This window comes from Cygnus olor, chromosome 1 (assembly GCF_009769625.2).
Source record: "Cygnus olor isolate bCygOlo1 chromosome 1, bCygOlo1.pri.v2, whole genome shotgun sequence".
NCBI classification, from domain to species: domain Eukaryota; kingdom Metazoa; phylum Chordata; class Aves; order Anseriformes; family Anatidae; genus Cygnus; species Cygnus olor.
The window spans coordinates 181,388,320-181,415,821 of NC_049169.1; the positions used below are offsets into that span (position 1 = coordinate 181,388,320).

The 27,502-nt window shown below is 44.5% G+C and overlaps 1 protein-coding gene across 4 annotated transcripts; it reads right to left on the bottom strand.

Moving 5' to 3' along the window:
* Nucleotides 1-1,738: 1,738 nt before the first annotated feature.
* Nucleotides 1,739-27,371, bottom strand: DHRS12 (dehydrogenase/reductase 12). Of its 4 annotated transcripts, XM_040542836.1 has the most exons (11): nt 27,018-27,158; nt 26,372-26,505; nt 22,459-22,541; nt 21,666-21,713; nt 17,949-18,041; nt 17,489-17,570; nt 7,620-7,681; nt 6,794-6,898; nt 6,143-6,233; nt 4,698-4,835; nt 1,739-2,134 (listed from the first exon to the last, which is right to left on the bottom strand). In XM_040542836.1, the coding sequence occupies exons 1-11, from the start codon at nt 27,071-27,073 to the stop codon at nt 2,007-2,009; spliced, it is 1,020 nt and encodes a 339-aa protein (XP_040398770.1). In that variant the 5' UTR covers nt 27,074-27,158; the 3' UTR covers nt 1,739-2,006. The 4 variants fall into 4 exon arrangements, with proteins under 4 accessions (XP_040398770.1, XP_040398778.1, XP_040398789.1 ...); XM_040542844.1 differs by lacking the exon at nt 21,666-21,713 and having other exon boundaries at nt 27,018-27,371; XM_040542855.1 differs by lacking the exons at nt 21,666-21,713; nt 22,459-22,541; nt 26,372-26,505; nt 27,018-27,158 and adding an exon at nt 21,522-21,625.
* Nucleotides 27,372-27,502: the final 131 nt, after the last annotated feature.

Sequence of the window (27,502 nt, forward strand, 5' to 3'; positions counted from 1 at the left end):
ATTGGTAAAGAATGTGGATTTAATATATGTTAAGGTGCACTTTTGATTGTTTTTATGAGCCTTATAAATATCATTGTCATTGAACTTTTCTTCTGCTCTGCAGCAAAGCAACTTGGCTTAGACACGCAAGTAGACAAACATTGTCTTTATTAGCTTTGCAGCTACTAGATTGAGAAGTGCAGTTACTAAATCCTTTTTCAGCTGTGCTTTTGTTTTCAGTAGCTGTATTTAGTTTGAATAATCTAAAAGTTTGTTAATTTAAGACTTTTGGAAAATAAATGTCCAAGCCTTGCCACTATTATCTTCCAGTGCAGTGTACAAAGGAGTTAAGTTTCTAAAATAAAGCAACAGTGTGAATGATGTTCCAGCCTCTGCAGGAAGAGCTGTGACAGCCTGAAGTATTTCAGTGCTGCTTATCATGGGAAAACTTATTTCAGCGCCTCTCTGACAGTAAAGCCATTTTTCTGAGGAGACTGACAGAACGCTGAAAAGGGAAGTTTTTTCTAAATTGATAATAGAATGTCTCTGAATAATGAGTGAACGCAGAACTCTGTGGCATTGGCCAGGAGGATATCTTTTGTAAAACTAAATTATGTAAAGCGGACATAATGAGTTCTTTGTCTATCAGCATGGTCTTTAGCTACCAGTCATTGTAGAGAGCCCCAAAGAAAACCCGTGGGTTTTTTAATGTCTAGTCCTTTTGCACTACCACATTGGTCTACAGTCACGTATAGAAACAGTTCTACAACTTTACTGGGTTTTTATTGTTTGTTTGTTTGTTTTTGCCATCAAACACACTTGGTTCAGGAGAAAAACGTTACCACTACTGCTATTAACAATCATGGCTTTGCAGTATATTTGAAATATATAAGATAACATACTACAAATGTCTTTGTCTGAGCTAGTTGTCTTTACAGTAAGCAGAAAGATGTAGGAATGTAGGGTTGTTTCTTAAAACAGACCCAATAAATCACAGTGAAAGAGCCTGTTTTCTCTCTAATGATTTACGGTGAGAATCCCAATGAGTTATTCAAATGTCCGCAGGTCAGGTAAGACAAATCCGATCCTCTGTGTCTGGAAATAGAACAGTTCCAGGCAAAATACAACCCCCTTATCAGGAGGTGGATTTCGCCTCTAAAGGCTGTGCCTCCCAGCGTTCCCTTCCCTTTCATATTCCATTCACAATGACAAAGCAATTTCCTGATCTTTCACAGAAATGACAAGGGCATACAGCTTAGCACCTTATTTCTTTTCATGTGCAGAGTCTTTCAGCCATTTCTCTGCTTCCTGAAGGGGAGGGATCCAGCCATGACTGGGTGCAGTATATATCGAAGCTTCCTACTTCATGGTGTCTTGACATTAACGGGGTAATGCTCAGCCCTGGCTCCATAAAGTAATGTGGAAGGCATTTGGCAGCGTTCCTAAATTCCTGCTGTTTAAACATGAGGAAGCAGATCACTGTTGCATACCAGCATTGATTTATAGAAACTGAAGGCTGTGAAGAATCCTTCCATTTAAACTAAGCAGGCGACGCAGGAGTTTTTGCGTTCCCAGTTACATATTTGAGCCTAGTCACCCACACCCACCGAAGGAGGCCACCAACCTGTCAAATATAGTGTTTAAACATTGTTTAAAACATTAACCACTTCTTTGCTAAGTCCTTCATGAAGGTATACTCCTTTGCATTTGTGCATGTGCTGAATGCTTTAAAGATTTTGGATAACTCCACAAAGCTTAAGAGTTAGCACTTGGGTTTTATTTTGATGCCTCCACATTTTCCTTCCAATTCAAAGACCACAACCTTACTGAGTCTTGAGACAGCAGCTGCGCATTGACAATGGTCGATTCTCTCAGAAAGAAAACAGATTTGCAGGCACCACTACTCCCCATGATAAGCACACCTGAATACAATTTACTTTAACAGGCCTACAGCATCCTACTTCTCCTCTACAGCACTGTTACTCTGTAATTAGAAGCTTTGTGGTTACGTTGTGTCAACGGTGCTGCTAAGTTCCTGAAGAAGGGGATTTAAACTTCTGGGAGAATTCTTCCAGCAGCTCCATTAGCTTCTCCTCGTCTCCTGGTGGACTGTGGGTGCTTGCTAACGGTAAGTGTGTAGGGACTGGTTGCCTGTCTGGAAGACAGAAAAAACAAAATCCTTATGAATATATTTAACTACCTCTTCTAGCATCACACAGGAGATTTTTCTGCTAGACTTTATATTTTCCAAACATATTTTATGGCCTTGAAGCCAGAAAATTTACCTTCTAGGTTTCTGTAAACAATGTTAGTTATGTATACCTTCCAAACCAGAAATTGAACTACTTTCATTTGTATTAGGGAACTAGAATTACTGTCCTTTTGCACAATATGGCCCAAGAGTGGGAAGTGAGATCTCTTTTGCAGCTGGGACAAGATAAAGGAATGTCTTGTGGGGTTTACACCTGCTCTCTGTCACTAGTTGAACTCCTGTAAGACCAGTAACTTGAGATTACTGTTGCAGGAAGAGGTTGCTTTTTCAACATCAAACAAGAATTTTCCTAGTCTCCTGCATAGAGCTTCTAGTGCTACACAAATTCCCCAGCTGGGACGTTGTAGCTTAGATTATTTTCAGTCTTAAAATGCTTATTTTCATCCTTAATAATAAATGCTTAAATTCTAAATGCTAAAGAACCGCTAATTACTCAACTGCCAGAAGTAACATATATCCAACATAAAGGTGCGTGACTAAACTCAGGCTGTTACTTCGATTGGTCTTCCAAATCTTGTTCTTCTCATTCACTCGGTGTAAATATATCACTGCCCACAGGAAGGGATTTTTCTCTCCAAAAGCACAGTATCTAGAGCCTAGGAGCCTAGTGGCAATGCTCTTAGATGTCTATGAAGCAACTGTCAGGGCACTGGTGCAGCACTGTTACTCTGTTTAACAAGTCCAAGGTCTGCAGTAGCCAGCTGAGACTAGAAGAAGAAGCTGTTCCAGCACTGGGCAGCAGATTTCTCTGAAAACCTATCGGGCTTCCCAGGGGAGCAGAGACGTTTGCTCTCTTAAGAGCAAATGTTATAACTGGCTGCACACACCACATAGCCTCTGCTCGTGGAAACCTGAGGAGAGAGAAATATGCAGGGGAACGTCCCCTTTTCCACCACCAAATATGAATTGCTTCCTACCTGTGTGGAGTGTTTCAAATATTGGGTGCTAAACTTTGGGAACTGTGTGTGAAACCCAAACTCAGCATCACGGGAAGGATGCTTCCGGGCTTTGGAAAGCAGGGCTCCATCAAACATTTTTTTTTATTTATTTTGGCAGATGCAGAGAATTCTGCTTGTACAACCAGTGCTTCTCACTTCCCATACTTATTCGTCAGGAAAAAAAAAATGCTGGTTTGCACTCAAAGGGAACAGAATAAAAGGGAACAGAGGAAACAGAGAAAAGGTGTTACTGATTCAGGAAACAGCCGTCTAGGACCAGAAAAGCAGGGTCTGTGCTCAAGTGCTCCAGCATGCAAAGCCCTTTACTGAAGGGGCCCAGAGATCCTGCACTCTGAGCTGGGGCTTCCATAGGGCAGCTGGAGACAGAAGAAAAAGTCTGACTTCATCCCTATTCAGTAAGCACGTAACAAGAAACTTCTCTTCCAACCTTAAAAGCCGTCACGCAAGGACTGAAGCTCTCAAAAGCACTACGTACAGCTGAAGAGCCAAGGTGTGCTCCCTGTTAACTAAAGCTGGAGCTAAACAAAGGCCGAAGACAGGAGCCCAGTGGGATTCCAGAGCGGGATGAGCTGAGCAGAAGCGTTAGGTCCAGAAGGAGGCAACAGGAGTAGGAAAAAGGCAACACCTGGTTCTACAAAGCAGAATGACCAGCTAGGAGGTGTGGTTTCTGCACGCACTACAGGATGACATGAAAAAGGTCTGGTTAAGCATGCTGGGAAGGAGACAGAAAGGATGAGGTCAACCCAACTCAGAAAACCCAGACCTCCTGCATGCTCTGACCAGAAATCCCAGTGAATCAGGATTTCACATCCAACAGCAGTACTGGGCTCCTGTGAGCAATTACCCCGAGCTCTGTCTCTCTCCCACTGGACTGACCTGCAGCACCATCGAGACAGCTCTGCTTCCAGCAAGATGCCTGCAATCTGCCTGGGAGAAAAGGGGCTCTGGCCTATTTTTTTCCATTTATGCCCCATATTCTAGCAATGCCAAAAAAAGCCACTGTGTTCAAGCCTCTGCCCAGCTTTGGAGAAAGAGGGAGCTGGCAGTTTCACACCAGCGTGGAGAGGCAGCCAGAAGAGCCTGTTAAAACAAAAGCAACCCTCCGTGCTCTGTGAGAAGGCTGCTAGCTTCCCAGCATCGTGACAGATGCTGTTTGACTGCTGTGATTTACCTTCCCTTGGCACAGTCCTGCATGCAGCCATCTTCATTTAAAAAAAAAACCAACTCCCTAAAGAAATGCTCTGAAGCCTGTATCAGATGATTTAGAGGACAAAAGCAGGAACATAACAGTTTAATACAGTCTTTCTCTGGTTGCACAGCGCTCACTTAAACCTTTAGTCTTGGAACGACTTTCAGAAACACTTTATCCTTTGACAAACTGTTACCAGGCCAAGCCTTCATCCCCTTCCAGGCCAGATGGGGATCCTACAGTTCCAGGCAGCTTAGCTGTCTCCACTGATAGGCAAAGGAAGACACTGCTGCCTCACCTTGGAAGAACAAGCCGCTCGGTAGCTTTGTTGCCTCAGATGATACTGCCAGCCACACAACGGTGTCAGCTCCCTGGGCCTCTGTGCGCAAGCTGTTCTTCATCTTCTGATAGAAATCTGGCATCGAGGACCTCACAGCTAGAAAGAAGAACAATGGGATGGTGGTCTGCCATGCAAGGCTTTTATGATTTAAAAGAAAATGCTAAAAAGTGCCATCGTGAGTTTACAACGAAGAGAAGGCATCTCGAAGTTTATGAAAAAGTATTTCCACATAGCTAGGGGTATAACGGTGGTGGTGTAACAGTGCTACGCTGCCAGGTGATCAAACAGTTGTTTGTTTGGGTCAAACGGCAGGGAGAAAGCTACAAGGAGGTGAGAACAGGATCGGCCAGAGGTTTCTGATCCCGTTCCATTCTAAATCCCAAAGAAGTTAAACACGGGGGAAACAGAAATACCACAACACAGGTATTCTGACAGGATTTTTAGCTCTTATTTTCAGACCAGTTTTAGGAAAACAATTGCAGCATAGTATTTCAAAATCTTTTGCTGAGCGGTACCAACTACATTATCCATGTTTAAGCACTGGCTTCTTTTTATTTTGTCCAACAGGTGATGATTGAGGGCCTATCCCCTGCAGCTGTTTATTTTGGGGGGCTGGAGCGGCCTTGAACTTTAAGGTGGCGTAACTTTAAAGCTCATTAGGTTTGGAAATACATGAACGATGTGCAAGAATAAAGAGATTTTAAAGAAAAGGCAACGCTAAGGTATTTATTTTGAAAGCATAGCTTTCAAGCCTGAGTAGAGGGGTTTAAATGCTTCTATTATCAGAAACAACTCTGGCAAACTGTGTCTCCAAAAAAGACCTAGATATTGGTCCACAACCCAAGCTTGGGTGTTAGGGGCTGGGAACACGTTGTGGTACACAACATGCATACCAGATAACTCACGCTGGCCCTCCTGCTGAGACACAGTCAGCAAAGAACAGCTGCAGCTCAGACAAAGGGCTGTCCAGCCAAACACACCGCTTCACGAGGGCCATAAATGTTTAGAGGAAGAGCAGAGGAACAAGGCATGCACATCTCCTTTTGCACCGCCCTTCCAAATTCCCAACATATGCCTGTTGGTACTCACAGAGGCAGAGTCTGTGTATCCCACTGCAGAACTTAAAAGTTAGCTTAAAGCACTCTGGCTTTGCTGTGCATTTGCGTGGGGCTGCCATCGTTCACAGCCCTTTATTATTCTCCAGCTATACACAGAGGGCAGATGCTGTGCCCTCTGAGAGAGAACAGGGTTACCAAGTGGTACCAAACTACTGTAAGCACCAGTTTAGAGCCAAGAAATCGCTGCACCTGCTAGAGAAATTTACCAGAAAGTCTCATTTCTCTTTGCTTTTAGATTGTTCTGGAAAGAAAAAAAAAACCAACAGAGTGTCACGCAGATGATACCTGGAGTGTCTGCCCAGCCGGGGTGCATAACAGAGAAATGGATGTTTCTGTGAGTTTTTGCCCATTGTTCTGTCAGGACAACTTGCTGTCTCTAGGATAGAGCAAGAACAGCCAGACTAGCATCAAGTTCAGTAGCCCATCCCCGAGTTTGTTCCCAGGGAAATAAACTACATCAAATGTGCTGTGAACATCAGAGCATTTACGTATAGCAGAGATATACCCTCACTCACCCTGACTGGGATTAGTGGGTGATTCTGTCAGAGACCATCACGATCATTGCAACCCATATCCTAGCTGCAAGCTTATTTTTAAAGCGGTTTCACTGCTTTTGCTCACCAAGTCCACTTGCTGCAGACTGCAGGGAAGAGCTGAGCAAGCAGAAAGGGCTTTTCAGCAAAAGACACTTCTCTCCTTTGAGACTTAAATCAAATGAAAGCCACGCTCCCCATGCAAGATGATATGTGCTCATAGTAAGCGCATGACATCCACTGAAGATTATTGCCCGTGCATCTCTGTACAGGTTGGATGCAGTGGAAAAGCCACAATGATTTCTTTTTTTATTATTTTTGCAAAGCTTTATGCAAAGCAGACGGTATACAAGCCACCTAGCAAACAGGTTGCGGGCTTTGTTTCCAAAACCATGGACTGTACCTTGTTCTGGGCGTACACCATCGTCCCATCAAACGTCCCACTTCCTGACTGCAAATCAGATACGTCCAGTTTTTGAACTAGCATGCCCCCAGAAGAGACAGTTATCTGTAATCAAATGAATGATAAACGAATGAACGAAAACCCCAAATCAACAACTCCCCAGCATGATTACTCATGCATGCAATGTGATCTTCAGGACATATTTTTAAGTTCCTCGGGGCAGGAACCCTCTGCATACTCTTTGCACTGTGCTTGTACTCATATAGGGAGCTTACCTGCAGATGAGGTGGAAGAAATATTTAAAAAAAAAAAAAAAAAAAAACATTGGTTTTCATTCAAAATGGTGTCAACCCTGTCAGGGATCAATTTGTCCTTTTTCTTTTTGAAAGGCAACGGGGAGAAAGAAAATAGCAGAATATATAAGCTAATTAGAAAACAAGAGATATTATATAAAACTTGGGAAATTTCATTTTAACAATGTACTTCCTGGCCTGTTTTACGCCAAGCCTTACGAAATTCTCTTAAGCCTATACTCCTGCTATAAGTACTTTGCACTACTGCAGGAGACAACTTGCCCCAGGGAAAGGAAAAGGAGAAGTTTCCAGAAGAAGTGTTTTACTCTGCTTTCCAATGAAGAGCTCAGGGCGGCAGGCAGGACCTTTGCCTGGGAGAAGGAGCTTGTTGTTGGCAAAATCCAAGAGGATTCTAGAGATGCTTATAGCATTATAAATAATCCTGCATTGCTAACATAGTCAAACGGATGCTGTCACAAACCACAAGGAAAGAACTGTAAAATAACCACTCTTCAACAGCACCACAAACTCACCACTCTGGCATCAGCTTCTTTTTCCAGGAGGGGCAGCAGGGCTGTTGTCAGAACGTACGTACCTACAAGACAGACAGACATGAACATGAATTTATCTTTTTAAAAAAGCTTTCTTTTCTCCCTGCCCCCTACAACAAAAATAGAAAGTCTATTTCTGAAACTTCAATGGGGTTTAATGATTTTGGTGCTGCTTCACTTGTAACGTGCCTATTCAACTCGTAGCTGTCCGTGTTGCTTCATACTTCTCCAAAGGCACATCTGTTATTTTACAGACTTTTCTGTGTCTCGTACCTACAGAACAAACTGCTGGGTACATTCCAGCCCGGCCTTCGAAGGCAAATATGGATTTCCTTGGGGAGGGGAGGCGACACCAGGGAAGAAACAGGTAAGGTATTTCCCCTCTGTGCATGCCATATACAGAGGTCTACGCTGCACAGCGAACAAGAGAAGCAAACCACGCTTCTCGTATGCACTGGAGACTCATCCATCACGCCAAGCCTCTTCACGGTGAGAAGGCAAAAACATCACAGAGAACCCCAACACTTCAGGATCCTGCTGCACATAAAAACCGCCTCGTAAATCCCCAGCATGACAGAAGATCAGGAGCCCTTGGGGGGAAAAAATATTCATATTGTCTGTCCGAGGCTGAGCTAGGTTTACTTGGGGAAACTTAACTGTATCCTTCCCCACATGTCCATGTAGCACAAGTTGTACGCACAGCACAGATATATTCCATCACAGCTGTTACCATGACCAGCAGTTTGTTATTCACAACACTGTTCATCTGCTCATGTGTTTGGTTCAGACACACCTAGTGCTGTTTCACCCACTCAGTTGCAATACAGGGAGTTTTGCTCGTTTTTATCTCTTACAAGTGATCCTTTCTTTTTTTTTTTCCCAATTAAAACTGTACTTAAAAAGTTCTGTTTAATTGAAAATGAACCCAGCCTCACTTAGTCTAGCCTTTCTGTGTCGAGTACAACACTTCTCCCCTGTCTCTCCAGAAATGGCCCGAGTTCAACAACTCTCTGTCAGTGACAAACGTATTTTTTTCCATGAGCCACCGAGGCTGTGTTTTTCACTAGACATGAAGACTTCAGCATGTGTCTTTATAACCTCTCTTCCACAGAGGCGATGAGATCACCCAGTTGAAATACAGCATGTTTATAAATATGCTAGTGAAGTTAAATGCTTGGTGAACAAACTCCTTGGTTCCCCTGTCAGTCACAACAGTCCTCATTTTCTCTGTATCATCAGCAGGACATCCACATTCACACGATATATTTAAAACACAAGCAAATGAAGCAAAATGAAGGCACAGCAGATGAGTAAAGGCAGCTTGTCTTCAGCAGAAGATGCAAGCAAAGGCATTTATTTGCCAGTGAACAGACAGCGCCCACGTGCATCCCCTGGGAGCGGCGGGGAGACCGTGCCCGACACTACCACGAGGACGAGGACTACCGCCGATTGCCATGGGGACTGCCGCGGTGTAAAAAAAATAAAACGGCAGCACTCCAGCACAAGCCAAGAGCCTGGATTAAATTTTGATTCGCTGTGGCTCCTTCAAATGCAAAGCGCCATCACGTCCTGCTTAAACCCGCTGCCTTTCCCGAAGGCTGAGCTGCAATGCAGCAGCCACGCCGATGCTCGGTTTTACAGTCCCACGGATTAATTTACACTTCCGAGGGACTTCAGTTTTGTTTGGTAATCCTAAAGGCATGCAAAGACAGACGCATTAACACTGCCTCATTAATGGTCGGGCTTCGTTTTGTTTTCCGGATGGATGGGAGAAACGCTCAATGCCAAAAAATCCTGCTTATAGCATCCACAGCTTGTCAGAAGTTTGTGTGTTTATTTAAAACCACAAACGAACTGCAAAGCCGTCCTCTCTCCCTCAAAATTATTAGGAATTCAGTAAATCCCACGTAGCCAAAATATTCGGACTTTGCCCTGCAAAACCAGTCACTCATCTGCTTTGAGACAGCGTGAAAAGACTGGTTTTGATCCCAGCCTCCTATGGCAGGCATTAGGGTCTCAAAGTACTCACAGATGTGAAGCATCAGGCACTACGACTGAAGTGTCTCATTCCTCCTCCTCCTGCCCCAGTCTTAGGCGTCCAGACACAAATTCCTTAGTATTTTAAAAAAATACTTTCAGATGTTATATATTCACATTCGCATGGGCTGGCCTGTCAGGCAAAACAGCCTGGACAAGAAACTTAGTGGCATGAGATTAATAAAGCATATTAGTGGTCGGAATACATCATTCTCAGTTTAAACCTCTGCATTTTTACCCACGTAAAAGCTGGCGTGTAGCTTGACTGTCGTGTTCAAGTCGGTAAGAGCAATGCTAAATCCAGCCGGCCCTGTACCTCGCGGCACACATTTTGCCAAGCACGGCTGTATTGCGGCATGCAGCAATACAGGAATGAATTTCTGAGTAAAAGGGCACGCCGAAAATGAATGATTCGCCTGCCACAGTCCTTATAAAAATATGAATTGCACTGACAGTATAGAAATTAAAAAGGAAAATGTTATTTTTAGTTGTTTGGTTTTTTTTTTTTGTCAGGAAAACCAAGGTACTGATTTGGTAGAAGAGATGACAGTTCCCCTCCTCCAACCCCTCTTCAGGAAATCAAGGCAAGATCCAAATTATTTATATTTTTGCTAACAACTGGTTATTAATATCAATGTACTGGACATCTGCCTTCACACCTGCCTTCACATCTGCCTGCATTCTAGGATGTGTCCTCGACACAAAAATTTTTGTCTGTTAAACCTCCTCCCCCAGAGTTTAGTTAAAATGTTTCAAATATAATTAATCCTTAATTATCACTGTGTCCAAACCGTACAGATTTTTTTAGGTTTCTTTTTCTTTGTTGTTTAAAAAGACCAAGAGAGAACACAGAGGGGTATGGAGGGAAAGCTGATGACCACCACTAGAAAAGCAACGAGCATTGGGCAGCCTGGCAATCCTGCCCCTCCACTGACGACCTGGGTGATTCCGCCAGAAACAAAGGAAGACTTTTTTTTTTTTGGAAAGACAAAAAGTTTCAATAATATTGGGGCTATTCTGGTGAAAACATGCCCTTGTCTCAAGCAGATACACAATAAATGGAGCTGCCTGGCTAGGACACAGAGCAACCAGGAGCAGGACGTTTATGCCTGAACAGCTCACCTGGACCATGACCCGTTTCTTGCACTGGTCTGAGGAGTGCCCGTGGAGAAGAATTACTTTGAATTACTCAAGCAGGAGCCTGTCTCCACCACACAGCTCAGACCCGGCAGGCAGGGAGCTATGAGTACACCCACTACACGGTGCTGGACACCCGTCTGCGCTGCCTGCATCGATGCACGTGTGATGGAGGCCAGACTTTTCCCACCTTTTGAAGGTACATTGCCTGCGTTGGCCTGAAAGCTTGGCTCCCACTGGTGTAAAGGTAAAAAAAAAAAAAAGCACATTTTTGCAGTAAAACGGTACATAACACTTCCCTTTGAAAACGAGCATTTGCTGTGCCACAAAGGAGCTCAGCAAGACGAATGGAGGAGCAGCAGGAATGCGGAAGCGGGTGAGTAAGCGTCCGGTCTGTCACCCACATGTCCAGGATTTCTTCTTCTTGCCCTCGCTGAACTCTGCTGAGGTGAAGAAGCTAGAGAAGCCTACTGGACAAGTGACAGCCCTGTTCCCTGTAATGAGGCTTGACACAGTCCTCGCTGGCCACGTTTTCTCGAGTTAAAGAGGCTCCTGGGATCGTTGCACAATTCCTTGTAAAGATAAACATCCTCTCTGCATTTGCTTTTCTTTGTAAAAATTCCTGTAAGTTTTATGTCTCGAAGCTGAGCTGATCATAGGAAATCATGTACAAACCAATGTAATTCAAGTCTTTCCTATAAGGATACGGTTACTCCACTATTACAAGCCATTCAACCGACTCTATCACACGGTAGATTAGACAGAGTGGGTTGTCAGCCTGTGCATTACACGTGGCGATTCCAGTAAAAATGTTGTGTGGCACTTCATCAGAACACACTTTGTTCACACACACTCCCTCCCAAGTGCTGATCACGGTAATGTTTATTTAGGTTTCATATTTAGTTGGACCAAAAAAAAAAAACCCACAAAGAAACCAAATTGAATCACTATGCATTCCCTTGTGTCTTGTGTAAATGTTCCATTTGCTTTGACATCTTCTCAATTTAGTTGAGTAATCAGATACCGTGCTCTAATTAGCAAGACCCATTTTTAACTCCATACAGTGAACTCCTCTGTCTACGTGTATGAGCAGCAATTTTGCGTTTCACAATCACAAGGAGAAACCTCAATGGTGGAAGTGTAGAAAATGAGGAGCTGTTATGGAAATAAACATCCAACTCATACACAAGTTGTTTAAAAAATATATTCTAAAATCAGCTGGGCTGCTTCATAAAGCCCTCAGTAAAATTAGGCTGCCTTTCACAAGACCTGGAATAGAAGTTGAGGAACTGTGGAAAACTCAGGTCGTGCTGGAAGGTAGCTCTGCTTGTTCTTGTAACAGATAACTCACCATGGACCTCGTCCTCTCCACAACAGCATAACCAAAGCGAAATCCATCCCCCTGCAATGGACAGAAGCCTACAGTGTATCAGACACGGGTCTTTCCACGCAAGGCTACACGTCTGTCTGTATTAGAATACGAAACTAAGCACAACACAGAATAGCCATAACAGAAAATATAAACTAAGACCGTGAAGGCAGAGTTCCAAAATGCTGGTGTTGTAACTCATCTGTAGCCTGCTAAAATCTGGAAGAGTCCCTACGATTCATATGCTGACATGCTTTACATGCTACATATGCTTTAAAGATTTAAAGTGACCCCAAAACCTGTACTTTAAATTGATTTATAGTGAAAAATATTGTTTCAGCAGAACTAATATTGTAAAGCCCTTACCTGTTTATAGCATCAAATTAATTGATGATGCAAATTACTGCAGACCCAAGTGTCTTGGTGGAGTCTAGAATAGTATTTGCTTCATGTTCTATCTGGCAATTAGTGGCAAATTGGTGGTGAGGTTTTTAATCTGCTAACATTCAGATAAGGGCAGGCAGCCAGCACCACACTCAGTGGAGTTTTCCATCTGCCTGAGCTTTGCATTATTATTAGGAACAGAGCTATTTCAACTGTGAAAAAAGGGGGAACAGAAAAAAGTTGTATTGTGCATATTTTAATGGCTCATTCATCTGGTAAAAATCAGTCAAATAAATTGGCTTGCTTTTCTTATGTCCGAGTCTTAAAAAAAAAAAAAAAAAAAAAGAACAATCTGACATTTTCCCTTGACCTGGTTATCTTTTCAAGCCTTCAATTTATGCAGTTTCAAGTAAGAGACATCCCTGAGCCTGTTTCCTGAGTACGAGATCAGGAATGAAGATTTTAGTGTGCTGTCTCTGAGGGCCAATTCCACCACACTACCAACAACTGAGAGAGGATGGGAAGAGCTAATGAACATGAAAGACAAAACTAAGGCCTACATTTCCCCTGAATTACAAAGCTCAGCTCAGTAAGGGCTCCCCTGTGTCCCGGGAATCTAGAATTCAGTACTGTTACTAGTTTTACAACTATATTCAACTTCATTCCTCTGTGTAGCACCTCTCATCAATAAGTTCCAAAGCTCTTCAAAAAGAAAACTGGTATCGCAGTCTCCTTTTCACAGGTAAGGCTGTCTGCAGAGATCAAGCACTGACCCTACGGCAGATCCAAGCTGCCTGACTCCAAGTAGCTCAGATCACAATCTGCTAGGCAGCACTGGCTTGGGTGAGACACCAGTTAGTTATGGTTTATGTGGAGGGAAGAGACTGAAAGATACCCATACAGGTTAGGCAATTTGCCATCGATGAGCTGTACAGCTGTTATGGGAGAGAAGCATTTATTTCCTCCGTCCCTACCCCTCCTTGCACACAGAGCAAACACATGCAGCTATATCATTAAAACAAGGGAGCAGAGGAGGTTTCATTAGACTGAGAAAAAGATGCATACTGGGAGCATCATTTATTTATCTCTGAGCGTGTTTTAGCATCCCTTTTGCTGGAAAGTAGCAATAAAATGTAACATATATGCCACTTCTCCATGTCAAGCAAGAAGATGAGCTGAGTAAAAGTAATGCGAGGCAGGCCCCAAAATAGAGAAACAAGGATCGTTTCAGCTAAATTTCCAGTGTTTCAACAAGAACGCACTTCTGTTGCAACCAACGCTGATGGTTTTTTCTAAGATGACCCAATACTGTTGGTTCGAATAGTCTTTGTTTGGGTTTTACTAAAACAAAATAAAATACAGCAAGTCTCATCAGAAGAAATGATTGCTTGTCGTTGCCCTGCTCCTGGATGCTGCCCTGAGTACAAGGCCAACCCACGGGAGGAGACGCAGGGGTAACAACACACAGAACAGAAGGACAAAGCACAAATACAACCCGCCCATCAGCAGCTGCAGCTCCCCAAGAAATCAGCCTGCGTTACCCCAAGGCGCTCACTCAATTTCATGCTGAAGGTGTGATTCAGTCCACAATGTGCTGTTACAGACTTGTGCCTGGCCAGCACTCCCACATTACAGCCTGAGTGCTCCACAGCTTATTCTGCTCGCTACACCTTCATCGAGCTCTGGTAATGACAGCAACAATCCCTGTGGATCTAGCAGGGAAAAAAGGCAAGGTATTTTGACAGCAACAACAGAAGCACAACGAGCCACGCAGAGTTTGTGCCTGAGCCCCATTTTAAGGATGCCAGGCATCAGCACAGACCTGTGGTGGGTCAGCACAGACACCGTTGGCTCAAAGCAGTTTACGATTTGGACTCGGATACTAAACAAACCCTACAAAGGCTGGGCCGTCGACCCATATTTCACGTTTTTGTGACCTTCACCCACCTGCATATTCCACCAGAGAGGACTCTGCACCTCCCAATTCAGCAAGCTGTCCTCAATTGGCCAGTCAGTGGCGTTTCGCGTTGATGGGGGTTTACTTTCTATTTTAACCAGCACTATTTTTGTGCATAATTCATCTTAGCTATCAGAGGACTTTTACATTCATTTTTGCCCACTACGTCCAACAAAAGGTCAGGCTATAAAGTATGTTTCACGAGTCAGGTGATCAATTAGGACTGAACTCTACCACCCATTTTGCAAAATATCTGAAAGCAGACTAACAAGGCAGTCAGGAGGAAAATACCCCTAGCCCGGATTTAAAAGTTTCAGAGCATTTTAGACCCCCAAATGAGCAATTCTACAGCTTATGTAAACGTTAATCAGGTATCAGCTGCAGAATTCACAGACTGTGCTCTGTAATTAAAGCATTTTATACTTCAGAGTCTTGCATTCTTAGATAGTTACAACCTACACACTCCTTTATTAGACCAGAGCTAAGAGTCAGGGTAAAAACAAATAGTCAAAGAAAGATGAAAAGAATGCCTGCATGTGAAAACCCGAAAAAAAGCTTAATAACATTTCATCTTATTTTTGGAGAAATCAGGCAATCACAAGTTATTGTTTCTATGCTGCTGACAAGAGGGGGAAAGCTGCAGATTTTCAAAACATGGGCCAGGCTTTAGCTTTTCTGGGGAGAAAGGCAGGGAGAGGAATTCAGTTTGTTCTCTCAGACCACATCCTGGTTTGCAGCCAACCTATATACCAGCCATGCCTAATTTAGCCGAGGTTTTCTCTAGGAACCTATAACCACAGCTAGTTACTGATCCAGAAGTAACTTTTCCAAAGTAAAGCATGCCCAAACAGTACACGGTGCTTAGGGAAATGACTTGACACAGCATCTACTCTGACATGCATTTTTCCATAAAACTTTCTCCTACCGTGACTCCGACAGGCATGATTTATTACCCCACCTCTGGCTTTGGAGGAAAAAACCTGTGCTGTTTACAGAACTGGTCCTCCAACGTGTTTGACTTACAGGCACAGAAGTTTAGCACAGAAGCCTTCCCTTGCACAATCTCTTCCAGCTCAACGAAGTCTCACTCTATTCTTTAGCTTCGAAAGTTACTTCTCGTTGACAAGAGAGAACCAGCCCAAGCAAACAACTCACTCCTTGTTCAAGCTCTGCAGAAGGTGGACAAGAGGGTGACTTACCTGATTTACCTCATCTGCTCAAACGTGCAGTCACCTCCTTGACCTTCTTATACACTCAGACATTAAGTGGTACACCAATGAATAAAGATCTGTACATAACCTACCCAGGAGACAGTACAAGCACTTTCCTAATTCACAACAACCATAATTCAGCTTCCTCTACCACGTTCCTGCAGCTTGATTCTGCTGTATACTCCTAGTGAGGCTGATTTACAGCCAGGAAAGCAGAACTTGCTGCTTCTACTTGTGTGACAAAATCTGATTCAAGTGATGCACCAGCACAGTACCTCAGCAATCAATTTCCTCAGTGTTTAAAACGACACAAAACCGTGCTTTCACGTTCAAACTGTGGCACTTGTTTCACTCTGCTTCTCTCTGCGAGAACTACATCTTTGCACACTGCTGAATTTTTGTCTGACAGACCACCGGGGGGTTAAACTAATTTAAGGGGAATACATTTTCGCGAAGTAGAAGTTGCGGTATTTCTATAGCCAGGGGAAAATCGATGGCAAAATAAAACTCATTTTGAATTCTGACCACAAGAAACAGAAGAATGTTAGTGAAAGATTAATTTGAAGAAAATGAAAACTGTGCTTTTACGCTTGAATTTTTAATTGCCAGCTTAATGTACTCGGACTTGCAGAAAAACAAGCTGCGTGTGCCGTATCAGCTAAGCACAAGATATTTATACCCAAAATGTTGGTTTTCAGAAGTAAATAGGAGTTAAGAAAGCTACGCAGGAACAAAGCTACGAATAAATGAAACCCAACAAGGGTTTCCAGCCGCTGAATGCTTAGCTCTGTAAATGTCCAATCTCTACAGCCCAAGCTTCTCCCCTTCCTCATCGCAGATACTGATGAACAGGAGGAAAACACAGAAACACAGCACAGCTCCTCCTTCACGCGTCACTTCTTTATATACCAAAGCCAGTCTCTTGGGAAAACCACATACCTGCGTGGAAGCAAAGGGAAACGAGAGTGACAGGACTGCTGTTCGATGCACACACCGCACCTCTCTTTGCAAAAAGGGCAGCTTTCAACCTTCCAGATATCAATGGCAGCAGGCAGCTTTTCTCCCTGCTGGCTGCCTGGGTGCTTGCATCTTGCCATGTTTTTAGGGGGGAACTTGCCACTTTGCTCGGCGTTCCCTGCTCAGCCACACCTCCCTCTACTTGTTCTCCTTAATTTGTCCCTCTTACACCTCCAGCACACAGCCCATTGGATACACCCCTTATATATGGAGTGCTTAAAACTTACCCAGTACTGCTCAGTCAGTTGGCTGGGTGTTGTGTCTGTCTGAGGGTGCCCAGGACACTACAGAAGGCAGAGCCTTCCTATACAGTGCCTCCATCATATGAATAGGGCTGTTCAGGACTACCAAAACATACGAATGTCTCTTTAAGCATCTGAATGTGCTCTGAGCTCTCTCCAAGCCACAGGAGCACTCTGGATTACATAGACTACCTTTACCAGCATTGCTTGGAACAGTTTTCTATCAAATTTCAGAATCAATTGAATTAAATCTTATCTGTATTTGTCCACTGCTGCTATGATAAAGGCATTGATATGAGAAAAACTGAAAAATGGAGAAATTCAACAGTGACACTCCACACAAGCTGAAATACTTCTTTTCTTTCTCCTTCCCTGACAGAGCAACAATATGAACCCTCGTTGAGCAGGAATACACACCTCATGAACCCAGCTGTAAACACACACTTTTGTGACCAAAAATAAGTACCATTTTTCAGAACTAAGCCTCCAACACTCACCCAAGGTGTTTGTTGCAAAGTTTTTCTCAAGTCCATCTTCAGTTAATTCTCTGTTGTTCACCATACATCCTGCATTGTTGATCTGGAAGACAACTCCTGTAAACAAAAGCAATCTACACAAGCGATACTAAACATACAAGCAGCCCATGCTAGTTAGCTGGGTTTTGACACTACGACACAAAGCTACAGATTGTTTCTATAATCCACGAAACAGAAAACATGTGAGAAACTCAAAAGATGCAACCGAAAAATTACTGCTTTTATCACTCTCTCTTTTATAGTTAGATCTGTGCATGTGAACTGAGAATGGACAAGAGCAAACAGACCGTGGAGACTTCTGCAGCAGCATTTAGGGCAGAGAATTGCAGTACTGATTGTGAAATCTGGACACTGCTTGCTGGATAAGTTCAGAGGACAGGCACTCCAAAAACAGACACACGACTTAAGTATGCAAACTTACCAACACGTTTAATTTATGTTCATTTTTGAATTGTTCAGCAAACTTCCAGATTTCCTTGGGATTAGATATATCCACAATATGCAAGAAGACGTTCTAAATGGAAAAAAAAAAAAAAGTAAGTTACAGTCAGCGTCAACAGTGAATAGGCCCTGTTCACCATTAAGGCCCGTCAAGGTGAAAAGCATTTTAAGTCACATGAAAAAATATGTATAGTCTCTCCAGAACAGATCTAAAACACTTCTGGTTAACATGCAAAACTGGGAAATCTAATTCTTGTCCATAAAACATGTTTAGCGACTTCATTCAGTTGCTGCTAAGCCATGGCTTTTTAATGTTGAATGCCTGGCTGAAGGGACCCCAGCTTTTATTTCTGCCCGGCAATCCTGCACGGGTACCCCACCCGACCCACGTGCTGCATGGCACAGCACAGATTCACCGTAAGGTAAAGCCCAGGAAACAGTGAAGCTCACAAGCCACGTGCAAATAGCATACTCAGACAGCCCTGCTTAGTTAAATGTATGTGATGGACAGCCAAGCAGAGCAGAGAGCTAGAGAAGTGTTGCACAGCTTGCAAAACCTGCGTTGAAGTGATTCATATAGCAACTTCTTTAGCTGAAAGCAACCTTCCAAAGCAATGCTCGAGGTCACAGCATTTGAAAAAAAATAGGTTGGAAGGGACCTCTGGAGGCCCCCTGGTCCCACCCCTGTTTCAAGGCAGGTCACTGGGGTCAGGTTGTCCAGGGACATTTTCTTTATCTCCTAAGAAGGAGATTTGCCAGCCTCTCTAGGCAACCTGCTCCAGTGTTTGACCACCCCCAGGGTGAGAAAACAAAAATCCCTGCTATCTAATCAGAACTTTTCCCTGTGTTGCAATCTACATCTGCTGCCTCTTGTCCTTTCCCTGCACACCTGCCAGAAGAGCACGGCGCTGCCTCTCTGCACCCTCCCATCACGTGGCAGCAGACCACAGTAAGACCCATCTCAGCCTTCTCTTCTTAATACTGAACAAAACCAACCCTCTCGGCCTCTCACGCGCCACATGTCCCATCTCCCTTGTCACTTTGGCAGCCCTCCACTGGCCCTGCTCCAGCACACCAATGACTCCCTTGTCCTGGGGAGCCCCACACTGGACACAGGACTCTTGCTGTGGTCTCACAAAGGCTCAGTAGAGCAGGGGATGTACTTCCCTCAACCTGCTGGCTACAGTCTAGCTCATACAGCCCAGGGTGTCCTTGGCCTTCCTTCCCCTGGGCACACTGCTCCCTCAGGGTCATCTTGTCACCCCCAGGGCCAGAGATCACATTGTTTGTTTCTCGGAGTCAGAGAGATCATAAAGGCCAAAGACAAAGTGGCACCAGCTGCGTGTCCAGGTGCTGACCTGCAGGGTGTGTATGCTCCTACCCATGTCCTTGCCTTCCACTGGAAGGATTTAGGAGTACTGCTTGGGTCCCCACATCCCTCACCCTCTGTAACTGCTCTCCATTCAGCTTGAGAGGATGTCGCTCCTTTACAACGTCACCGTGCAACAAGAGGTGTTAGTCTGAGGGCCACACAAACCTCAGCAGCCTCCCCACAACACCCTAGATTTGAGTCCCCAGCAAGTGACAAACCTCTCAGGACATCAAGCTGAGATGGCAGACCGGTGTCTCCATCCCCCGCAGGAGGGAGCCTCCAGCCATTATCACCACCTCCTCCTGGTGCTGACAAGGGTTGAGGCTCTGCCAGCTCCAGTGCCTCCCCTGACAGAGCTGCTTCCTCCCCCGTTACCATGGCACTGCCCCTATCCTGCAAATGCACATCTGCAGGCTGACAACAAGCCTGCCTTCTCTTGCCAGCAGCCACAAACCTCCAGTCTTCCCCATCTCAGGAGTCTCCAACCATTGCTTCGTTGAGCACAGCCCCAGCTGTCCCTCTTCCACGCAACGTGGGGTTTGTGCCCTCCTCCGACTCTCTGCCAAGACCCCGTCCATCTCTCCCTGCAGTCCAACATCTGCCACATCCTCCCTCTGGAGTGGTGAATCACTGTGCCCGCTCCGTCAGCCTCGAGCGGCGTCGGGTGCCTTCTGCAGCACCTTTCCACCCTAAGTGGATCGCTAGGTCCCCGTTAGCCACCCTACATTTTGAAATACTGTGGGCAGGGATGTGGATGCAGTAAAAAAAAAAAAAAAAAAAAAAAAAAAAAGGAAGTTTGACATGAAAGCAAAGTTATAATTTTCCAACCCACTAAAGCCAGAAGTATTTTCTCTCTCCAAAACATCTAACAGCTTTTACTTCTTGTTAAAGGCAATTCTTTTGTTTTCTGTAAATTTCTGTCACCTAATAGAAGCACAGTAACATTTATCAGCATGCAAAAGGGATGTCAAATCCTACCCCTCTCCTGCATAGCACTTAATCTCAAAGACATACCACAGATAGTCTTATGGCATGTCCCTGGAAAAGGCAGTTCGAAGATAATTATGCAGAGAATACGTTCTCACTGAAAACAACAAATAATCATTAAAGGACCTCCTCTTTTCCCAAACTGTTTCTTTAAATACTCATTATACAAGCAGAAGAGATAAGTAAAGAAGCTGGGAAAATTATAAGGCATCGCTCCCAGCCTATAACTCCGCTTCCCTGAAGATAAAAACACTCGGCTTTTTCTCTTCAGCCATTGTATTTTAGCTCCTTATTTGAATTAGCTCAGAGTTTTCTCATTGTAATGCTCATTTTTGACCAAAAACTTGACTCTGTTCTCCACACCCGATACCTCTCTAAAAGCTTTCTACTTTTAGAGCTACTACAACTAACTGCTGGAACAGAGGAGTAGGAGATTTGGGGGCAGATGTTCAATACCACAAGTGATTTCAGAGACTGAAAAAGATCTAAAACAACACTTATCTGCTGAAGCCTGTCGTGTTGACTCAGAAAAAGGACCCACAGATCCGTTCCCTATAAAAGTCCTTGATGGCAGCAAAGTCATTCTCAAGGTGAAACCTAATCTCCACGAGTAGATCTAAATTAATAGATCAGGAGACCTTCCTAGTTCCCAGGTCAAGGTGCAGGTGCCTGCCAAATAGTAACTCCTTCCCAGCACTGAACTTTGGCATGTGTTGCTGTGGAAGCTGGAAAAAAATTCTGGTGTATATTACAACAGGATCTCTGTCCAGGTGACCAGGAAGAGTAAATTAGGTCTGGATGTGGCTTGTCAAGTTGCAGACAAGGCATTTTCTTAACTCCACAGACTATTTCTGAATGGGTACTTGTAAAGAAGGATGTTCTTGTGAACAAATTATTAAACTGACTCTTCCCAGTGCAGTCCCATGTCCTACAGGTTCCTCTTGTACAGCTCATCTAACACTTCACTGAATGCTCCTTTCCACACAAGTGCCCAGTCCCCAGGGTCACACACAAGTTCTGCAGTGTCCTCATACTCTTCCCCCACTAGAGAAACTACAGGCTTGCATCCTGCCAAAGCTGGGTGTGCAGTAGATGTGCTGCTTTCAGAGGAAGAACCTTTTTTGTCTCGAGTTGTGTTTCACCAAACGGTAGAGCACAGCATGTGAAGGAACCTTCAGAGGTCATCGAACTCACCCCTCTTCCCAGGCTGTCTGACTGCAGTTAGAAAAGGAAGTAACATGGATAATCACCAGTGCTTCCACAACTACAGCCAAGGGATTATGCTTTCATAGACAGCTGGAGAGTACTTATTTCTACAGAAGGACTGATCTAATTCACCTCCATTAAAGAACTGAAGTGTAATGCTGGTTGTGTCACGCTAGGGAGCTGAAACCAAAGAGCAGAAATTTAGTCAATATGTTATCCCTAACCATAAAAAGTCTTCACGATTTTTGATCCATATTAAAAACTACTACTGGAATCAAAATGCTGTGTTCGAGAGCCAAAGCACCACTTAAAATGAAAACAGCTCTCCACCCAAGGTAGAAAGTCACTGACTGCACTTCTCCACAAGCACACCCTCCTGAATAATTAGCAAAGCAACACTGACAGCTACAGGGGGCTACTGCAGAGTGATATATGCAGAGGCAAAAAGAATCTCTAACAGACGGCAGGAGACAAGGAAGAGATCCTACAAAGAGCATGGGGCTAGGACCACATACAGGAGTTCATAAAACAGGAAAGCCAGCCTTAGCAAATCAAGAATGTGTTACTCATACACAGAAAACCTCCAACTCTGCAAACTCATAAATGTTATTGCAAGAGTGTTGCAACGAATTAACTTTCAAAAGCCTCGGCCACATAGCCAGGAATAGTAAGCAGGGCATGACCAAGCATAATGACAAAAAACATTAAGTAACACATGCTGCTGCTGCTGTCATTAACCACAGAAAACTGAAAACATCGCCCAGTGAAATTAAATTACTTCAGACCATGTCAGTGATAAGCTACCGTACGTCTCCATGTCTGTAGGAAAATACTATTAAAAGCACAACAGCAAAACAGTGAAACAGAGTATCTCAAGACCCCCGTGGTAGTAAAAAAGTAAACTAAAGACTGAGTAGCTACTCACCTGATTGCCCGTTTCCGTCACTATTTCTCCTCTGGCATCCTCAGCTCGTCCCTTATTCCGGCAAACCAGGTGAACCGTGCCACCTGGTGGATTTCAACGAGAAACACATTTGACAATTAATTACTAAATACGTCATCAGCGAAAAAGAAAGGGCCAGAAAGCGATTTCCAGTTTGGAGTTCTTGATTAGGCTTAGTTTTTGGTACAAGTAAGAAAAAATGAGAAACCTTCTGTGGCTGCTTCCAGTCTGTGGGAAACCTGTAGCTTTCCAGTAGCAGCGGCATTCCTGGCAAGGACCACGGGCTGTTAAGGGTGTTTCAACAAAACATTCAGGACACAATGAGTGGATGTACAAAGAAATGTAACAGGGTCCCAAAGTAAGGCTGTACATACAGAGAAGGCCACTGCAGCCTAGGCACTATCAGCTCAAACTATTTTCTGTTACGTTTGCACAGCATTTTTAGCGTTGATGAAATACCAGGGCTGCACTGGAAATTAAAGCTAAGACATCTGTATCATAAATGCTTGCTTTGGCACATGTCTTAGGAGGTTTAATAAAGGGCTTGAAGAGCACAAGTGACTGGAATTGTTCTGTGAAAAGGGAACACAAAACACCAGGTATCAAAATTCTACTCAGCAGTGGAAGATGAACTGACAAGGACCACGGACACAAATTGCAGCTTGGAAGGCTCAGCGCAGGCATTAAGAAAAAAGTTTTCACAAGGAGACAGATAATGCGGTCCTGAAAGGTGGTGGAATTTCCTTCCTTGTTGGGTTTCAAGCTCCAGCTAGACAAAGCAATGGCCAATTTGATCTAGCGGCTCAAATGGGATGCTGGATAAGATGACCTCTAGTAGTCCCTCTTCCAAATAACTTTTCCATGAAAAGAATACAAAAGACAAGGGTGTTCTCAAGGGCCTGGATACGTATCATGCCCTGATAGCTTAGCCACATTAAAGAGAGCCTACAAAATCAGTACAGGTAGGCATCACTCTTTTTAATCCTTATGCTTTGATTCCCTGATCATTACAGGAAATTTCTCAATCTCAGTCACAGGGACACACGAACTCTTTACTTTTATCTGTTGTCGAAGGTGTTTTAAGGTTTGCTAGCAGCCCACTGCTAAAAGGCTTAAGCAATGCAATCCCAAAGGAGTGATGACTAAAACAACCAGAACCCAAATGCAAGACACCAAGCCTATCCTAGGCATAGAGCAGCCATGTACTGCACACCCATGTAGTGCACGGACCGGTGTGGGCTCTGAAAGTGCAATTGTCAGTCTGTGAGAGATGTTTTTCCATGGACCACGATTACAGCAAGCATACTTGGCACACAGCTGATGCTTTGAGGCTCTTGTGAAAATTTCTAACAGGGTGCAATTCCTCTACCACCCTGCCAGAGTTGGTCGCACTGCTTTTTCTGAGTGCACAACTGCAGGCAGCAGTAGGAAACTCCTGAATCCAGGATAATGTTACGAACGATACTAACCAATGTTTAAGACACTTTTCATCTTCACCCTGCTTGTGCTACACAGACGCTGTGCCTGGAGAGTACCCTTCACAGTGAAGGGCTGAATACAGGCAGATCAGAATGAAAGACAGACTGTGCCCCAGTGAGATTAGATTTCACCAGTGAGAGAAAAGACAAACGTCAGAAGAGGCAGTGTACAACGCTCATCTGTTTGGCCACTCAGCCACTGTAGGCTTCACTGCAAAGGAGTGCTTTAGTGAGAGATCTCAAGGCAGTTAAGGATGTGCATTTGTAAGTGTTTAAAGAGCTCTTCCTGAAGCACAAAGGAGAGGACAAGTAATGTGCACTTGTATAAATTAAACACAAGGAAGAGATGGCTGCCCTTCCAGCTGATCATGAACATTCTTTCAGCCCATGGTATAGTCCCAGTGGTGGGTTTGCAGGGCTCTGGATACGGACATTTTCTTGCTGCCAAGGAGAGGGAGTTGTTTCGGTATGATTCATGGACTACAAAAAGCATTTAAATGTATTTTCCATGGTAAAGGTCTAAAATTCTCCAAATTTAAACAACACTGGGAACTGTCAACATGGCTGGGACAAGACCACATCAAACCAGAAGTGTTCATAAGTCACACAGGAAAGCCCAACTCCACAACACCCATACGTACTGGGTCTGGCTGGGATGGAGTTAATCTTCTTCATAGTGGCTCATACAATGCCGTGTTTTAGATTTGTGACTAAAACACTGCTGGTAACACACTAATGCTTTATCTGGTGCTGAACAATGCACAGTGCCAACGCTTTCCATTTCTCACTTTGCCCCTCCAGTGAATCGACTGGAGGGTGCAGATGAGGTTGGGTGGGGACATGGTCAGGCAGCTGATCCCAGCTAAACAGAGAGAGTCTGTGCTGTACATCACCATGCTCAACAGTAGAGGGAATACAGGGGGTTCAGGAGTTGCCGTCTTTTGCTTGGGAACTGTCTGCGCATTGGTCTACCCATGGGAGGTGGAAAATGACTGCTTTTGCATCACTTGTTTTATTTTCTTTATCTCTTCTTTCACTTTTTCACTTAATAAACTCGTTTTTTTTTTCCCTCTTCTTTTAAAACTGGTCTCACAAGTTCTCACTTCTGTTCTTCCTTTCCTCTTCCTCCATCCTACCAGGGGTGGAGGGGGAAGTGAGCAAGCAGATGTGTGGTACTTCGCTGCCTACTGGGGTTAACTCACTATGCCATATGACACTGATTCAGAGAAGAAATGAAATCAGGCTAGAGAAGGTGTCATCTCAAGACTGCCATTATTTACAAAGGTATGATGTGCATGAACATAAAGCCAATATAGCTTGTTTTTTCTTCTGCTAAGTCTGAACTCCTTAATTTCTTGTCTTGGTGCACTTGAAGAGATTCAACTAGAAGCCAGAGTCCCAACAGCTGACATGGAGTTTCAGAGCAACACATGCAAGGATGGCATCAGGAAGACACTGATAAAAACATTTCAACTTCACATGCACAGCCGTAGCCTAGAAGGGTATCAGACCAGAAGTCTGAGTCCAACGTTATTATCTGGGTTCCAAATTCAAGACATGACCAAATCATATGAGTATCAGGTCAGCCTGACAGCATGCAACACCTGGCAGGCAGCTCCATTTGTGAGCAGAACAGTCACCAGGCAAAGCAATAAGGCTATTATGCATAATGGCAGTAGTGGGAACCTGAGATCAATCATATATTGGCACTGATGGGGATCTTTAACCCAAAGGCTCTTTGATGCCAATAATTTTGAGTTAGTTTAACTTAACTAAGTCCCCGCTCTCCTTTATATGACAGCTGCTAGAGCCTAAGCAGGCAAAGAAAGCAATGAGCTCTTCCATTTTATTATATATGCCCAAACTCCTGTCACTCTTGCACAAGGAGAACTATTTTATCAACTCCAAAAGGGATTCGTTTTTTCCTTAAACAGTAGCTAGCTTTAGTTCATACCATCTCCTTGCTTACAGATAGCAACAGAAAAAAATAAATAAAAGGCCTGTATGTAATCAGTTAAGGGGCACAAACCCCAGGTTATTATCGTCAAGATCAAGTACAATACTTTACTCTTCCATCTCCAGCTTGGCAAAGTCAATTTGCTTTCTTTCATCATATGACACATTTGTAAGTTGTTCAAATAGTTCAAATTCTGCCAGGCTGCTACTTGTACTTAAAAAGACCTTGGTAAGTCACTGACATATTCAGATGACATTATAACATAGACAATATTGGTAAAGATGCACTTGAGAAACTTTGAAGGTTTTCTCCACTTATTTTTTTGTTCCACTATTTCAGTTTTCTCACACTCAGTCCTTTAACCCATACTAATAGCACTGTAAAATAAACTGCCTGGCCTTTTTAAAAATGCTTTTTCTGTAAGGATCTCCTGGGGTTCCTCATTTCTGCCTTGGCTCACCTCTCTTTGCTATCTCTTTGGCCGTGGCCTTGCCGATGCCACTGTTTGATCCGGTGATCAGAAAGGATTTTCCAGCCACATTCACCTCGAGATCTGCTGGGTTGAAGTGCTTGGAAGCAGATTCATAGCCACTCCTAGACAGACCAGAGACCACTGTGAGGAACTGGAAAAGAGCACAGCCAGCTAACTGCAGGGAAGGTTGAGGAGCGCGTTCCCTGCACAGCTCAGATACTTTTTTGCCCAGCAGATGCAATGCAGGCTTAACTTCCCCCTCTCCCCATTGCTCCCTGTGCTCTTTGGACAAGAAACACACAGTGCCAGGGACTGTTCCAGTTATGTGGCAAAAACTGGAAGCGTTTTGCACGGCACAAACCGCGCTAGGGACGTGGGGCGGCTCCGAATGGGCTCAGGCGTGCTCCCCCCCATCCTCAGGCAGCTCCCAGAGATAAGGGATCGAAATTCGGCTGCCCTGCTGGAGAAGTTTCGGTTTCAAAGTGAAAATAAACGCGGAAAGCCTTCAAATAGTTAACACCTTCCCCCACCAACACCGCCCCGAGAAACGCCACAGCGCGGCGCCCGCCCCGGGGCAGGGCAGAGCGCCGCCGCCGTCCCCCGGCCCCGGTGAAGGGTCTGCGGCCGTCGGTACCTCGTGTACTCCCGCAGCCCCTTCACGAACCACACGGTGTTGCGGTACCAGGACATAGCGGCGGTGCTGCTGCCGCCGCCACCACGGTGCCGGCCCCGCCTCTGCCCTTACATAAGGGCGTCCAGTGCAGCCCTGCCCGCCTGCCGTTAGGTGACGGCCCGCCCGGCCCGGCCCCGCCGCGCCGCCATGACGGGGAGAGGGGTGCGAGGGAAGGGGGAGCCACCTCGGCGGTCTGGGGCTTCTTCTTCCTTATGCTTTCATATTTTCTGTCCCTTCTTAATCAGTCAACAAGCAAAGGGATCTGCTGTGAGCCTCTGGCATGTTGTGCTGGAGGCTGCTACAGAGATGAGGCTACGTCTGTCAGTGGCTGCGTTGGCTGGCAGGGGTGGTAGCAGTGAGAGGAGGGAAAGAAGGAAGGAAAGATGGAAAGAAAGAAAAAGAAAAAAAAAAAAAGGTTTGCTGAGGCATCTGCTCGGGACAAGTGC

What these genes read in the sequence shown, in the direction of transcription:
- DHRS12 (XM_040542836.1), bottom strand. Translation starts at nt 27,073, where the DNA reads ATGTCCTGGTACCGCAACACCGTGTGGTTCGTGAAGGGGCTGCGGGAG. An exon ending in AAGAAGCTGATGCCAGAGTG is followed by an intron (nt 6,899 to 7,619) that starts GTGAGTTTGTGG and finishes ATTTGATTACAG; the next exon opens with ATAACTGTCTCTTCTGGGGG. An exon ending in TGGTGTACGCCCAGAACAAG is followed by an intron (nt 6,234 to 6,793) that starts GTACAGTCCATG and finishes GCTCTATCCTAG; the next exon opens with AGACAGCAAGTTGTCCTGAC.